The sequence below is a fragment of the Cebus imitator genome, unplaced genomic scaffold (genome assembly GCF_001604975.1).
Source record: "Cebus imitator isolate Cc_AM_T3 unplaced genomic scaffold, Cebus_imitator-1.0 Scaffold94, whole genome shotgun sequence".
NCBI classification, from domain to species: Eukaryota; Metazoa; Chordata; class Mammalia; order Primates; family Cebidae; genus Cebus; species Cebus imitator.
This window is the reverse complement of record NW_016107409.1, coordinates 4,864,627-4,880,391: the sequence shown is the minus strand read 5'-3', so window position 1 is coordinate 4,880,391 and position 15,765 is coordinate 4,864,627. Positions and strand designations below refer to the sequence as shown.

Below are 15,765 nucleotides of genomic sequence, written 5' to 3'. Positions count from 1 at the left end.
AGTCTTCACAAAATTTAACTTAAAATGGATCATAGAGCTTAACGTAAGACACAAAATAATAAAACTCCTAGAAAGTAACATAAGAGAGTATCTAGACGACCTTGGGTATGGCAATGACATCTTGGACACATCATCAAACTATAATCCATAAAAGAAATAACTGATAACTGGGCTTTATTAAAATTCAAAGCTTTTACTCTATGAAAACACTATCAAAAAATAAGCCATAGACTGGGGAAAACACATGTAGAAGACATATCCAATAAGCGCTGTTATTAAAAACATACAAGGAACTCTTAAAACTCAATAATAAGAAAACAACTTGATTTTTAAAATGGGCGAAAGATCTAAACAGATACCTCACCAAACATATACAGATGGCAAATAAGTACATGAAAAGACGCTCAACAGCTTATCTAATATGGAAATACAAAGTAAAACAACAAAGAGATACCACTACACACCTATCTGAATAGTCAAAATTCAATTCACTGACAACACTAAATGCTGGCAGGATGTGGAGCAACAGAAACTCTCATTCACTGCTGGTGAAAATACAAAATGACACAGCCACTTCAGAAGAGAAATAGCAGTTTTTTTACAAAAGTAAACATATTCTTATCAGACAATCCATTAATTACATTCCTATTTACCCCAAGAAGTTGAAAACATATATCCACACAAAAATCTGCACATGGTCCAAGTTCTGCATATGTTGAGGGAGGAAGTGTCATGGGAAATTTCTGTATTTACCATTAACTTTTGCTGTGACCCTAAAACTGTTATAGTGGTTTTTTTTAAAAAACAGAAAAGTGACCAGCAAAATTACCTTTACTTGACATTGTAAGTAAAAGGTTTTCCTTAAAAGAAAGAATTTTTAAAACAGAGAAGAAAAAGACCAAAAAAAACCCAAAGAGACTGGGCAGGGGATTCAGTAAATTACCTGTAAGTACATGAAGATGCCCAGCCTCACTCATAAGAGAAACATAATTAAAACGATGATGAAATAACATTTTTTCCCTATGAAACTGTGAAAAAGTCAAGTTTGAAAACACATACTAACAAAGTAAAGTTGAAGTAAGTTGGCTCTGTGCAGTATCAATACGAAGCAAGATCATATAGGCATCTACCCTTTGACACAGCAATCCTATTTCTAGAGATTTATATTTCCCCAAGACACAGGCACAAAAATACAAAATAACAACTGCATATACTCCCTGTAGCTCTACTTTTAGTGGCAAGACTGAAATAACCTTAATCTCCATTAATAGAAGACTGGTTGAATAATGTACCATATAATCACACAATGAAATGCTATGTAACTATAAAAAAGGGACATATGGGCATAAAAATAATAATAGTGAAAATGGATTACAGTTAGAGAAATCAGTAAAAACTCATGGTTAGCTTAACAGATACAGACGTTAACTAGAAATATTTCTATATACCAGTTAGTATACACACATACATTTATTTGCTTTGCTAGCTGAGAGATCCTAAAAGAAACAATAACCCAGTAGCACAAACACAGCTAATACCCAGATTTTAGTTACTAATACCATTCTACAAAAAGAAACCAGGGCACATACACATGCTCATTCCCTTGCTGTGTGTGCCTGTGCACATGTGTCTCAGAATACTTAGACACATGTTATTGGAATTCAGCGTGGGGAAGCCCAAACTATCCAAGTGAAAAGACCACATAGAGACAAACAGAGGCCTCTAGCTCACAGCCAGCATTGATTGCCAGGCAGGTGAGTGAATAAACCTTCAAGTGATTCCAGCCTGTGTGCTTCCAGTACATTAGCTGAGGCCCACATATCAAGAGAAAAAGCCATCCTCGCTATGCCCTTCCTGAATTCTTGACAGAATTTGAGCACATAATAAATAGTGGTTTTATATCAAGGAATAGCAACTGTAACAACTCTTAATGCTTTCAAAGAATACATATGCAGATCATATTAGTCTAAAACTTAAAAGTTTTTTCCATATAAAATGAAAATATATATCTATTTTGGAAAATCACCATATTTATCTCTGTACTACATATTCATTACTGAATTTCTACCAAGTGGTAGATATACCGTACCTCATTTTATACTCTTAACATTCTCTCTAAGCCTTTTCTTTTGAAATAAATCAACAACACTCATTTGATCTATTCATCCCTACAGCGATCAGCTAAATGTTTACTTTTGTGACTTTCTACTATTTCTACTTTGCATTAAAACTATGTTTTATTTTTTCCAAAGAATTTTTTTTATGTACTTCTTCACTTGGTTCTCATAGTAACTTGTGATAAACAGGCAGGTGCATCTATCTTATAGGTTAACAGACAAAGTCAAGAGACTTACTCAAGATATATTTAGCAACAATGTTAAGGCCTTCTAACTTAAAAGGCCTCCACTGCAAGAGTCCTGCTAATAATAACAGCTACAGTACTATTCAGTCCCCTACAGTCAGTGCCATTTTTTTCTCCTCATCTCAGCCAGAAGTATCAAGATGTAGAAAAAGAACAAGGGAAGGCCAGGTGCACTGGCTCACTACTGTAACCTGAACATTTTGGGAGGCTGAGTCAGGAGGATTGCTTGAGCCCGGGAGATGGGAGGCTGAAGTGAGCCATGTTCACACCACTGCATTTTAGCTTGGCGGGGAGAGTAATATCCTATGTCAAGAAAAAAGAAAAAAAAGAACAGAACAAGATAGGGGATGGCGGGGGAAGAAGGGGCCATAAGAGAACTGAGGAGGCAACTGTGAAACAAAACTAATAATTATACGGGCATTGTAGGAAACAGTTTCCAAAGACAGTAAACAATATTAGAAATATATTTTCAAGGCCGGGCGCGGTGGCTCAAGCCTGTAATCCCAGCACTTTGGGAGGCCGAGGCGGGTGGATCATGAGGTCAAGAGATCGAGACCATCCTGGTCAACATGGTGAAACCCTGTCTCTACTAAAAATACAAAACATTAGCTGGGCATGGTGGCGCGTGCCTGTAATCCCAGCTACTCAGGAGGCTGAGGCAGGAGAATTGCCTGAACCCAGGAGGCGGAGGTTGCGGTGAGCCGAGATCGCGCCATTGCACTCCAGCCTGGGTAACATGAGTGAAACTCCGAAAAAAAAAAAAAAAAAAAAAGAAATATATTTTCAATTCAATATAAGACACCTCAAATAAGTTTAAAGTTGAATAATCAACTTGAGACTGAGGTCTGAAAAAGTAATTTGAGCGTGGTCACCTTAAATAGATTCAGGATAAACATCAAGTCTAAACAAATTATCTGTTTAAAGGTACGTAATCAGGTTGGGGTAGGGTAGGAGACAAACAAATGACAGAATGGTCCTTTGAAAAAAATAATGGTCAAGGGAAAGAGAACAACATTCCAAAGTCTCAAAAAAAAAAAAACACCTCAAGGTGGAAAAAAAAACCTCTAAAAGCGACTTTTTCAGGAACCAAAAAAGTTATTAAAATAACAGGTTAAGAAAAAATATTTAACAGTTGAAATTATTAACACGTAATAGAAATTTAACATTAGTTAAAATGTTATTCCAATTGTCGTTTGGTTTTTTTTTTTTTTTTTTTGAGACAGAGTCTTACCCTGTCGCCCAGGCTGGCATGATCTCAGCCCACTGCAACCTCTACCTCCAGGCTCAAGCAATTCTCCTGCCTCAGCCTCCCAAGTAGCTGGGATTACAGGCATGAGCCACCACACCTGGCTAATTTTTGCATTCTTAGTAGGGACAGGGTTTTGCCATGTTGGCCAGTCTGGTCTCAAACTCCTCGCCTCAAGTGATCTGCCCGCCTCAATCTCCCAAATTGCTAGGATTACAGACGTGAGCCACTGCACCCAGCTATCCCAATTGTTTTAATTTCATACAGGAGAGGACAAACAACAACAAAAAAATTTAACACTTTAAAAACAAACATCACGAAAAAGTTCCGGAAATTAATGGTGATAATGACAGTGTAAACGTACTTAATGCCAATAAACTGTACATCAAATAATTGTTAAATTAGTAAACTTTATGTGTATTTTACAATAAAAAATGAAAATAAAAACAAGGTCAATAAATAAACTTAAGACCACTGCTCTTGCCCATGTGCTCTGACATAAGACTCAGGTTAGAAATACTAACTTCTAAACTAGGTATCTTCCCACAATGATGAAATATCTCATCTTTGTTGAATGCAGCCACAAAGGTTCTAAGAGACAAGGATGCCCTAAAGCACCTTTATGTCTCCATTACCAATAAATGCTTGACTGTTCCTCCTGACTCTTATATTTAGGGGTTTAATTTTGCTTTCAAAGCTAATTTATCTTTTGAGCTCTAATTCCATAAAATAACAAGTCTCTGTCATACAAAAAGAAAATACAATTACATTTGAATTTGAAAAGCTCTACTGATTAAATGCAACTATTTCCTACTGACTCTACCTCAAATAAGCGTCTCACTTTTCAGTTCCACTGTAAAGTCTGATTCACATCACCTAGACCAGCCCTTTCTAACAGAAACATGATGCAAGCACTTAGGCAATTTCACAATTCCTGTTGTCAGATTAAAAAAAAAGAGAGAGACAAGTAAAATTAAAATATTGATAACATTATTTTATTTAACCCAGTATATCCAAAATTATTGCCTTCCCAACATAAAATCAACATTTTAAAATGAGATATTTTGCTTTCTATTCATACTAAGTCTCTGAAATTCAGTATGTATTTTATATTTATGGCATACCTCAATTCAGACTACCCACACTGGACAGTACAGACCCTAGACCAGAAGGGGTTCTCAATCATGTCTGCGTATCGAACCACTTTCCATTAATTCAGTAAGTGAACTTACTGCTTCCAGGTCCTGGAGGTAAACTAGTGAGAAGACAGATCTCAGCATGTAAGTCTCTTTTCTCTATTGCTAAACTGAGTTTGGCACACAAGACCTCTGATAATCTGGTCCTAATCTACTTCAGCCTTCATCTCACATCTACATGTTATCATTTTTATAACCTAGGCACACAGTTTCACAAGTTTCTCAAACACACTAGTCCTTTAAAACTCCTTGTTGTTGTGTTGGTTTTCTCTTCTTCCGTCCCCTCTGACAACCCAACTCTTTCAACACCCACTCCCAAGTGTCATTTTCCCTGAAGCGTTCCCTGGTTCTCCAGGTAATTACTTAGTCTCTCCATTGTGTATTTTCCTCATATCTTTCCGACATACTATCGCATGCTATAGAATTAGAAATTATCCATTTATGAATTTGTCTCACCACAAGATCAGGGGTTATCAACCTCATAATTCAGACATATTGGAGTTGACATCAGTGACAGAGAAGAGGAATTACTACTAATTTGATGAAAATTATACCCATTCTATCTTAACTATGCCTACGTAATCTATGCTATAGCTGCCCTAACCTAAGCCTGATCTTACTATAGAAATTCATTATGTGTAGATCAACAGTCACACGTGTTGTAGCAGGAATGCACCATAACAATGATCAGTATCTGTTACCTGTCATACATAACACTAAAAATAATTAATACCGGCCAGTTGTGGTGGCTCATCCCTGTAATTCCAGCACTTTCGGAGGCTGAGGAAGGTGAATCACGAGGTTGGGAGTTTGAGACCAGCCTGGCCAACATGGTGAAACCCTGTCTCTACTAAAGATACAACAAATTCATTGGGCGTGGTGGTGCGTGCCTGTAGTCCCAGCTACTCCAAAGCCTCAGGCAGGAGAATCGCTTGAACCCAGGAGGTAGAAGTTGCACTGAGCCAAGATCGTGCCATGCACTCCAGCCTGGGCAACAGGTTAAGACTCTGTCTCAAAAAATAATAATAATAATGATAATTAATACCCTGGTGTCCTAGCTTATTAACAGCTCTGTTTAAGTTTAGCTAGTGTATTACCTAAAACCTGATCGCTATTGAACCCTGTAATTCTAGCCCTTAGTTATAAATGATGCTTAGTGACTTTGAGGACTTTCTCATCTAAGGAAAGCAAGAATTGGGCTTTAAATTTCTTAACAAAATGCCAACTTTGTTGTCCTAACTTTATTTAATGAACATAAACATCTTTATGATAAACAACACACTTACATTTAAGTATCTGTCAACAACCTAAATCTCCAAGGCTGATGTTCACTTTCTATAAGAGCCTAAAGACAATTTCTATTAGTGAGAAAAAGCTAAGCACCATTTCAATACCAGTATATACCATTTATTATGCAGTTATCATGGAATAGTAAATCACGTTATGTTTTTCACAAGTATTTTCTTCACAGCAACACTGACAGCCAGCATTTCCATTTTACAGATAAGAAGACAAGCAGAGTTTAACAATTCCTAAAGTAATATGCTCTGAATATGGATTCCAGATGTTTGCTCCTTACACTAATAACAATTCATCTAGTAGTATGCCAGAGTTTGCCTGTACTGACTTATAAAAACTGATTTAAATTTTTAGAAATTCTGGAAGCCACTGTTAAACACAGCCATGATTAAGCAAATAAACTATTAAAAACAAAGGTAATAATTACTCAGAACTCATAGTACATTTTATTCCTGAGGTTATTTACATTTTGTGTGTGTGTTTATAATATACATAATGGGATCACTGTATATAATGTCACTTAGCATCTCTTCCCAACTATGCATCTGTCAGTGATGTAAAAGCTTGAAATTGATCACGGTGGGAGTATTTACATCAAAGAATTGGCAAATCCTACAAAGTATGGCTTTCTTTTTCAGAGTAGTTGTACATTTACCAGAAAGCCACTGAGGTTATCTTATTTTGAATCAATAGGTTATTTCAAAATGTAATATACATGCTTAGCCCCAACCCAGAAATTCTGATTCAGTAGATGAGGGGTGGAATATTGGCATGTGTATTTTGAAAAAGATCTTCCCTCAAAAGGAATTTTAATAAAAACCTCCAGCTGAGAACTATTTGAGATTTTTAAGACTGTATTACTACATCACATTAGACATTAGAAAACTACACACTTAAAACTATATTACAAGAAATAAGTTTAAAAATTATAATACTGTCAGGGCTTTTTTATCATGGGTCAAAAACAGCCATAGAAAGCTTCTACATACCTTAAAGGATCAAAGAAATTGTTGCTTATATAATTCGGTAACTTTCATAAAAAGACTATATTATAGGACAACTGGATATCCACATGCAAAATAAGGCTGAACCTTTACCACATCATAAATAAAAATTAGCTCAAAATGTATCAAAGACTTAAATATAAGAGCTAAAACTATAAAACTCTTCAAAGAAAACATAGACGTAATCTTTGTGACCCTGGATTAAATAATAGTTTCTTAGATGACACCAAAAGCACAAACAAGCAACAATAACGACAAAAACAGATAAATTGGATTTCATCAAATTAAAAATGTGCATGCTTTAAAGGACACCATCAAGAATGTGATGACAACATACAGAATGGGAGAAAATATCTGCTAGTTATATATGTATAAATAAGGGACTTGTATCCAAAATAAAGAGAACACTTATAACTCAATAATAAAAAGATAACTCAATTTTTTAAATGGGCAAAGGATTTCCAAAGAAAATATACAAACAGCCAACAAGTACACAAAAAGATGCTCAACATCATTAGAATCCAAAATGCAAATCAAAACTGCAATTACATTATCATTACACAACCACCAGGATGGCTATATTCAAAAAGTCAGATAAACAAAAGTGTTGGCGATGATGTGCAGAAACTGGAGCTTTCAGATACTGTCAAAAATATAAAATAATACAGCCATTTAATGAAAGTCTAGCAGTTCCTCAAAAGGTTAAACATACAGTTACTGTAGAAATTGGCAATTCCACCCCTCAGTATAAACCCAATAGAAATAAAAACATCCATACAAAAACTTGTATATAAATGTTAATAGCAGCATTGTACACAAGAGTCAAAAAGCAGAAAAAGCCCAAATATCCATCACCAAAGAGTAGATAAACAAAATGTTGATATTACCAATCCAATGTAATATTATCTGACAAAAATAAGGAATAAAATACTGATGCATCCTATACTCTTTTATGAACCATTAAAAACTACACTAAATGAAAGAAGCTAGTCACAGAAGATCACTTATTTTATTATTCCATTTATATGATATACACAGGCAAATCTATAGAGAGAGAAAGAGAATTTACTGGTTGCCTAGGGCTGGTGGCTAGAAGGGTGACTGCTGAAAAGTTTGGGGTTTCCTTATGGAACAATGAAAATATTCTAAAATTGACCAAGGTAATGGTTTCACAACTCGAATAATATACTAAAAACCACTTTCAATGAGTGAATTGTATGGTATGTGAAATATGGTATGAATTTCTAGAAAAAAATTAGCTCTGGGAAAGATTTCCATTTCTGACAAACACATGTTTTCTTTTATTCAATGAACTACATTATAAATTTTATTTCTCTTGACTTCGCTGCCAACAAACTCACAGCTAAAATCTGTGGTCATATGTGCTTTCTTTTACCTCAACTTTTTAGTTCAGTTTGTTAACCCCATGTGTTTTTCTTTCATTGTTTTAATTTGTAAATATTCTACTGCAAGCCGCTTCAATCTTTCTTGGAAGCAGATGTGATAGCCGGTTGAATTCTGAAAACTAAAAGATACTCATGATCCCCAACAAGGTACAAAATCCCTACTAAGTTCAGTTTGAGTTCTACCAAGCAATCCCTTTCATCTTAACTACCATAAAGAACTGAATCAGTTTTCCCTTCAATTACATTAAATTTTCCTCTAAATTATATTATCATAGAGAACATCACATTTACCATACATTTAGCACACAAATAATATTTAAAATGAAACTTAAATGAACAAATCACTATTAAAGTTTAACTTTGTTCTGGGAAATTCAATCCTACCCTAACAGGCGAGGATGACTCCTCTGTATTTCGTTTCTGGGACTCAGTGTCCACGTCTTGGCGCTTGTTCTTCATTCTTTCTCGAAGATCCCCTGTAGGTCTTTCTGGTGACCTTTGAACCAAAACAACAACAACAACAACAACAAAATGAAACAAAACAACAAAAATCTATGTTTATATATTAATAACATTTTCTATAGATGTATTTACAGAAATAACCTCACAAATCTCAATATACTTTTTCTGGCCCTGACTCCTAAATTTCTGAAAAATCATTTCACCTGAAATATGATATGCAAAACATAAGCAACACTTACAGTTTTTCTCCCACTAACAATAAAAATGTATGTTAAAATTCCGCGAAGTGGCAGGTACTGGTGACAGGAACAAGGAATTACATGTGAACTGAGAAAAAAGGAATTAATAACTTGACTTGTTTTCCTATTAATTATATAAATATATTAGTTACATGTGGAAGTCAAACATAATACTAACACAAAGTTTTAAACTATAAAGTTGCAAAATTAATCTAGAGGTAGCAGCATTATCAAATACACATGCAAGATATATGAAGATATCACAAGAAATAAGTTTCTTCTATATACATACATGTGGTTGTATGCAACGTCAACAACTGAGAAAATACTTTATATAACTTCAGAATCAAAGCAAATATAGGAGCTTTATGATTTTTCTTAAATTTTAATTTATTTCAGAATAAAGACAAAATGAGTCAAAGCAAAATTTTACAACAGTGATTTTCAAATTCTGTTGCAAATTTTAATTGAAAGAAAAACATATTTATACTCAGCAGTGGTAAGGCTTTATTATTTATGCTAGGAATTTGACAGCATATGGCTATGCAATTATTTTCACTATCAGTTGGAAAAAATAAAGGAGACACAGAAAACAACTTGCCTTTAAAGACTATTTCTAAAACACCTTTAAAAGAAGGCAAAAGAAGTTAAAAAATGCTCTGTTCCTCTTTGACTACAAAAAAAGTAGTCTATAAAAAAGATATTAACAAATTACATAAATATTCACATCTATTTCAAGCAGCCACTGATCAATCAAATCAATTCCTTGATTTTATGAATATAAACCATAAGGTTAGTGAAGAAATTATTTGAGTTAATTCACTTTAAAGGATCTCATTAATGTTTACATGCACATTTAATAGATGTATATTAAATGTTTTAACAGTTAAAGCTAAACTTGAAACTGGAACCTTTTTAAGAACCAGTACTTAAGTGCTTTAAATTATGATTATGATGTACATGTAAATCCTGTGTGTCCTGGTTTCTTTTATATTATGTAATAAAACAGTTTATTATGAACTTGTTTCTATCCTAAACAGCACCCAACAGAGTGAATGTTCTACACACAGCAAATTCTCAACAAATTACTTAAGTCTTGTATATAAGCATATAAGTGAGCATCTTGTAAAATACATTGCTTTTCTTCTCATCTTTAACTCACATTATGAAATATATTTTTCCTCCCTACAAAAAAAAATGCACAAATACAAAAGAAGTTATCAGATAGAAAAACACACACAAAATAGCAAAATTATAATAAATATCCTTTATTCTAAGTCTAGTAATGATATTTTTTCCTATTATAGACAAATTTCTCTGACCATTTTTCTCAAAATTATTTCTTAAATAAAAATTGAGTCAGCTAATAAATTTCAAAGATGAATTTAAAAAATATTAAAAGTGTAGTATTAATGTAGGCAAAACATTAAAATTATGGAAACAGTTTCACCATGTAAGTATCCACATGTATATATACATATCAATAACACTAATTTTCTCACATTAACAGAAGTAACAAATGACAATGTAAATACAAATAAAACAGTATGCAGAATCACAAATAAACTAAAATATACAATGGTTATGTGAAAAGGAAGTTGGCTAATGTTGAGGGTTTGAATTTTAAATTCTACTAAATAAAATCTACCCATACACTGCCCCCCAAAAAAATCACCCCAACTAATAAAAAGAAAAAAAAAATCTCCAGTTGCTAATGTTCAGTTTTTAGTGTTTCTATGCTATAGCCAAAACAATCAGCATAACCAATTTTGGAACTATGTAAATTATTTGTTTACCAATCAAGTTAAAACTGTTTTTGTGACAAATTTTATATATATTACATCTTTAAACACCATAAAAGAATCATCATGAGGGACAAAAAGAAAAATAAAAGGTCTTTATTAAGCAAGTTTAATCTAGCCAAGGCTACAGGCAAAATGATGTTTGAAAGATGGAGTACATTTATCCACATATAAATATGTATTTTCATTAACATTAATACTCTGTGACAAGGGATTTAGTAAATGCATTTTAACCTACAGAATTTGTACAAAGTTCAAATTCAGAACATCTAAAATAACTAAAATCATACCAAATTTTAATTTTACTATTTTAAGAGTTAAAAATAGTCTAGCCTCACTAAAAAGAAATTCAGACACCATGAAATTCTGCTGCCTTAAGCATCAATTTAATACATAATTTGGGGAAAAAAAGTAATACACATATTACAAAAAGATCTATTATCATAACAAGTAAATACTGAATAAGTTAATTTTAAAGCAGACAATTTATTAATCTTGAAAATAAAAACAAAAAGATCCTGTCAATATTTGATTACTGGTAAGACTACCACCAATACAGAAAATCTGACCAAATGTATGGTTGTATTTCAGATTTTTATACTCGATAAATTACAATAGCCATCTTCTAATAGTACATAAACAATTCAAATTTCTCAGTTTACCTTCTATAATTGCTGCTATAACCTTTACCACGAGGTGAAGGGCCATGTACGAATCTACACGTGTTTCCATAGAGGCAGTTGCCAGTCTTCAGCCAGTTACGGCACTGTGTCTAAGAGACAGATATTACTATATAAATTTCACATTGAGTTCTGGAAAAAAAATGCTAGTGGGACAAAATTAAAACAAATGCTATCAAAATTCCAGTTAACCTGTGAGCTATTACTCCCCAAATAATAAAAACTTCAGGAAAAAAATATGAAAAGCCCATAAACCTTACCTTTGAAAAAATTACTGAACCAACATTCCTACAATAAAACGACCTGTTCACCTCTATGATACAAATGAGCATTTCAATAATAGAATTCTAAGAGAACCCCTGTGACTATACTAGTGACAACTCACCTCTGGTGTACTGCCAGTGCTGGGTCCAAGCCTCTCAAATACACTGGGTCTTCGGGATGTGCTATCAGATATGGTCTTGGTATTTTCCACTGTAACCTTCCTTCTAATTTTTGACATTTTGTACTACTTTAACCAAAAAAGAAAGAGGCAAAACTGTAAAATTCTTCAGTTTTAAATAACTGAGCCCACAACTTACAAGTAGATAAAACTATAGGTAACAGTGTAAAATTACAGGGCATTTTCCTTGGGAGATAAAAAACGCATAGGAGAGGTCACAGGTAAACACAGATAAGGTATCTTCTAACGCATGTCTCACTGGTGAATTGATAACAGCTGTGAAATCTGTTGGCTAGAATTGTACCTCTTCTGCAGAGTGAACAAATATGATCCTACTCACACAGTGAAGTTTTCACAGCACATTCAACCTCAGAAGACATAGTACAAAATCTTTACAAGTTACTTACAAAAATTGCTTCAAAATTTAGTAACTCTAACCTCTAATAAAAAGTTGTTAACCATCAACTGGTTAAATGAAGAAGAGTTATGCTACAGAAAATTGGAAAACAAAACTGGGTGAAAATTTTGATACCAGAAATTATATTTCATAAGTTTAAGTGACAATAGTAGTTATGTTTCAAAAATCAGGTTGGAGAAAAATGAATGATATTTTAATATTTTCTCTGCCTTAAAGAGATCAAAGCAATTTGATCAAGCTTATTTATTTTCCAGTAACACAAAAACAAAACCCAATGTCGCTAAAGACAACTTTCAAAACAGGGCAGATTGTAGAACTAGAAAAAGTCAAGGTGTTTCTATAATCTATACTACACTGACATAAAATTCAAAGGTGTTAAAAGTAATTAACAGACTATTTTACCATTATTAGTAATAAGAAAAAAGACAAATTATAAAAATATTTTAATTTTATTTTACCTTTAAGCTCTGTTGGATTTAATGTAAACATAAAAATATTTTTTTAAAAATATAACATTCAAAAACTGAAACCATAATAAAAATCTAATCCAGTGACATAACTGGGTAACTGAACTAGAGATGCAAGTATCAGATAATGATGCTATAATATACATTATAAAATAATTTTGAATTCTAGACGAAGATACAACCCAGAGCATACTCTCCTATGGGAAGAGGGTAGAAACTGCCTCATAAGGGAAAGGAAAAAAAGAGCACCATTCTATATCTTGCTTTATACAAACTAAATATTACTTGAAATCTTATCAATCATCAAAAGTTACTAGAATGAATGATAGCAGCTAAAAGTTTCATTTGGTCTCTATAAAGATCATAAACATTCTTTACTGTGGTTTCAAAGTAAAAACATGTCACTTTAAAGAAAATTAAATCATGGTAGTACCTAACTGAAATTACCTAATACAGCAACAAAAAAGTATAAACAATGTTTGGTTCTACGAGTTACTTCAGGTCACATTTTTAAAAGAATCCAAAGAATAAGAACAACAGTAGATAAATAAAAGATGGTGCATCAAGGAAGGAAAATATGAAATAATATATGGTGGCTTGCCAGGTGCGGTGGCGCACACCTGTAATCCCAGCACTTTGGGAGGCCGAGGTGGGAGGATCACAGGGTCAAGAGATCAAGACCATTCTGGCCAACACGGTGAAACCCAGTCTCTACTAAAAATACAAAAAAAAAAATTAGCTGGGCATGGTGGCGCACGCCTGTAGTCCCAGCTACTGGGGAGGCTGAGGCAGGAGAATTGCTTGAATCCAGAAGGCGGAGGTTGCAGTGAGCCGAGGTCGTGCCACTGCACTCCAGCTTGGTGCCTGGTGATGGAGTGAGACTCTGCCTCAAAAAAAAAAAAAAATTAGCTGGACATGGTGGCACAAGCCTGTAGTCCCAAGCTACTAGGGAGGCTGAGGCAGGAGAATCACTTGAACCCAGGAGGTGGAGGTTGCACTAAGCTGAGATTGCACCACTGCACTCTAGCCTGGTGACAAAGCAAGATGGAAGGAAGGAAAGAAGGGAGGGAGGGAGGAAGGTTGGTTGGTTTTAAATTGGAAAATCTGTATTCTTATTCATTAATATGAAATGTAATAATTCTTTTTATACAATTGCAATTAATTTTTAGTGATTTTAAGAAGTTAGAGAATCACTTTACAGTAATTATAAATTTAAGAATCAGTGGAGAGCATCACATAAACAATAATTTGCTGCAACACAAAGTCACTTACATAACAATTGTTCTCCAGGTAAGGAACTACACACCAATTCTACATACTGTGTTAGCATTATAACATAATCTCTGATTTAATTTTTTTAGACTCATTCTCAGTCAAAATGTGAACATATGGAGGAAAAGCTGCTAAAATTTCCTATGTCCATGTGATTTACTGAGCATAAAAAACTGAAAGCTAAGAGAAGTGGAGCTAGGAAAGATCTAGAATATGTGGAGCTTTAACTGAGAAAAACACTTTTTTTACAATATACATGCAAGCATGATTCAATAAGAAGTAAATGCATCATATAATATATAAGAAAAGTTTGAGAAAAACAAAGTTTCATTATATATTGCTATAAATATTAATATATAATATACAGTATAATCCTTAACCATAATTTTTTAAAAAAAAACATTTCTTAATACACAAAATTGAATAGGCTCCAAAATTTCCTTATTTGCTAGTTATGTATAACTTAGAAAACAGGCATACCATCCTACCACACTGCCTCAAGTGGACTAACACTAATTTTTTTTACTTTTCCCTCCACTGTCATTGGGAATGAGTTAGTTCTGTCCCCAACATCTCCACTACCCCCAACAAGCCTCCACTCCCAGCACGGCCTCCTTCAAAAATTTCGATGGTAATGGTTTCCAGTTAGGACAACAAGCTACTTATTATCATACTTATTATACTTAAAACATTGGTCATCTACCATCTCCTTTCTTGTTTTTCCGAGGTCTCCAGGTATTAACTCTATAGTTTCTTTTCCTGCTCTGTCCTCTGTTGCTTAATTCAGCACTACTCTCCTCCCCTGACCTATTGCTTTGCTGGTCTGAGAGCTCCTCTCCAATCCTAGACCCCTAATACAAACTTTGAAGATTTCAAGGGTTTTGATTTCTTTGAAAGACAATCAAGTGAAGACTAATGATCCACTTCCTCACCTCCCTCACCCCACCCCCATATTCTTTCCACAGAGACAAAATTGCTTTTACAGGTGACATCAAGAACTATTCAAGATTCACCTACATAGTAATTATCCCAGGAATTTCACTTCTAACTACTACTGTACTGAGTCTTCCAATTTAGGGAAGAAATGAAATTAAGTAAAGATGTATTCTCATTTTTCTCAGAGTCCTAGAGTATTAGCCTTCGCCCTAAAGTAGCACTGCAACTGAGTACAAGGTCTGGGTTACAGCAAGGTCCTGGACAGAAAATTTAAAACAATAATATTAACAATAACAATAGGCCGGGCGCGGTGGCTCAAGCCTGTAATCCCAGCACTTTGGGAGGCCGAGGCGGGTGGATCACGAGGTCAAGAGATCGAGACCATCCTGGTCAACATGATGAAACCCTGTCTCTACTAAAAATACAAAAAATTAGCTGAGCATGGTGGCACGTGCCTGTAATCCCAGCTACTCAGCAGGCTGAGGCAGGAGAATTGCCTGAACCCAGGAGGCGGAGGTTGCGGTGAGCCGAGAT

The 15,765-nt window shown here is 34.2% G+C and overlaps 1 protein-coding gene across 1 annotated transcript in view; it reads right to left on the bottom strand.

Moving 5' to 3' along the window:
- Window positions 1–15,765, bottom strand: part of ZC3H13 (zinc finger CCCH-type containing 13) — an 88,606-nt gene that overhangs the window by 69,277 nt on the left and 3,564 nt on the right. Inside the window, exons 2-4 of the mRNA XM_017535862.2 lie at window positions 12,082–12,207; window positions 11,679–11,788; window positions 8,898–9,009 (exon numbers count right to left, since the gene is read on the bottom strand). Of these exons, the coding sequence (XP_017391351.1) occupies window positions 8,898–9,009; window positions 11,679–11,788; window positions 12,082–12,198 (339 nt within the window). The 5' untranslated portion in view covers window positions 12,199–12,207. The remainder of the gene's footprint in view (window positions 1–8,897; window positions 9,010–11,678; window positions 11,789–12,081; window positions 12,208–15,765) is intronic.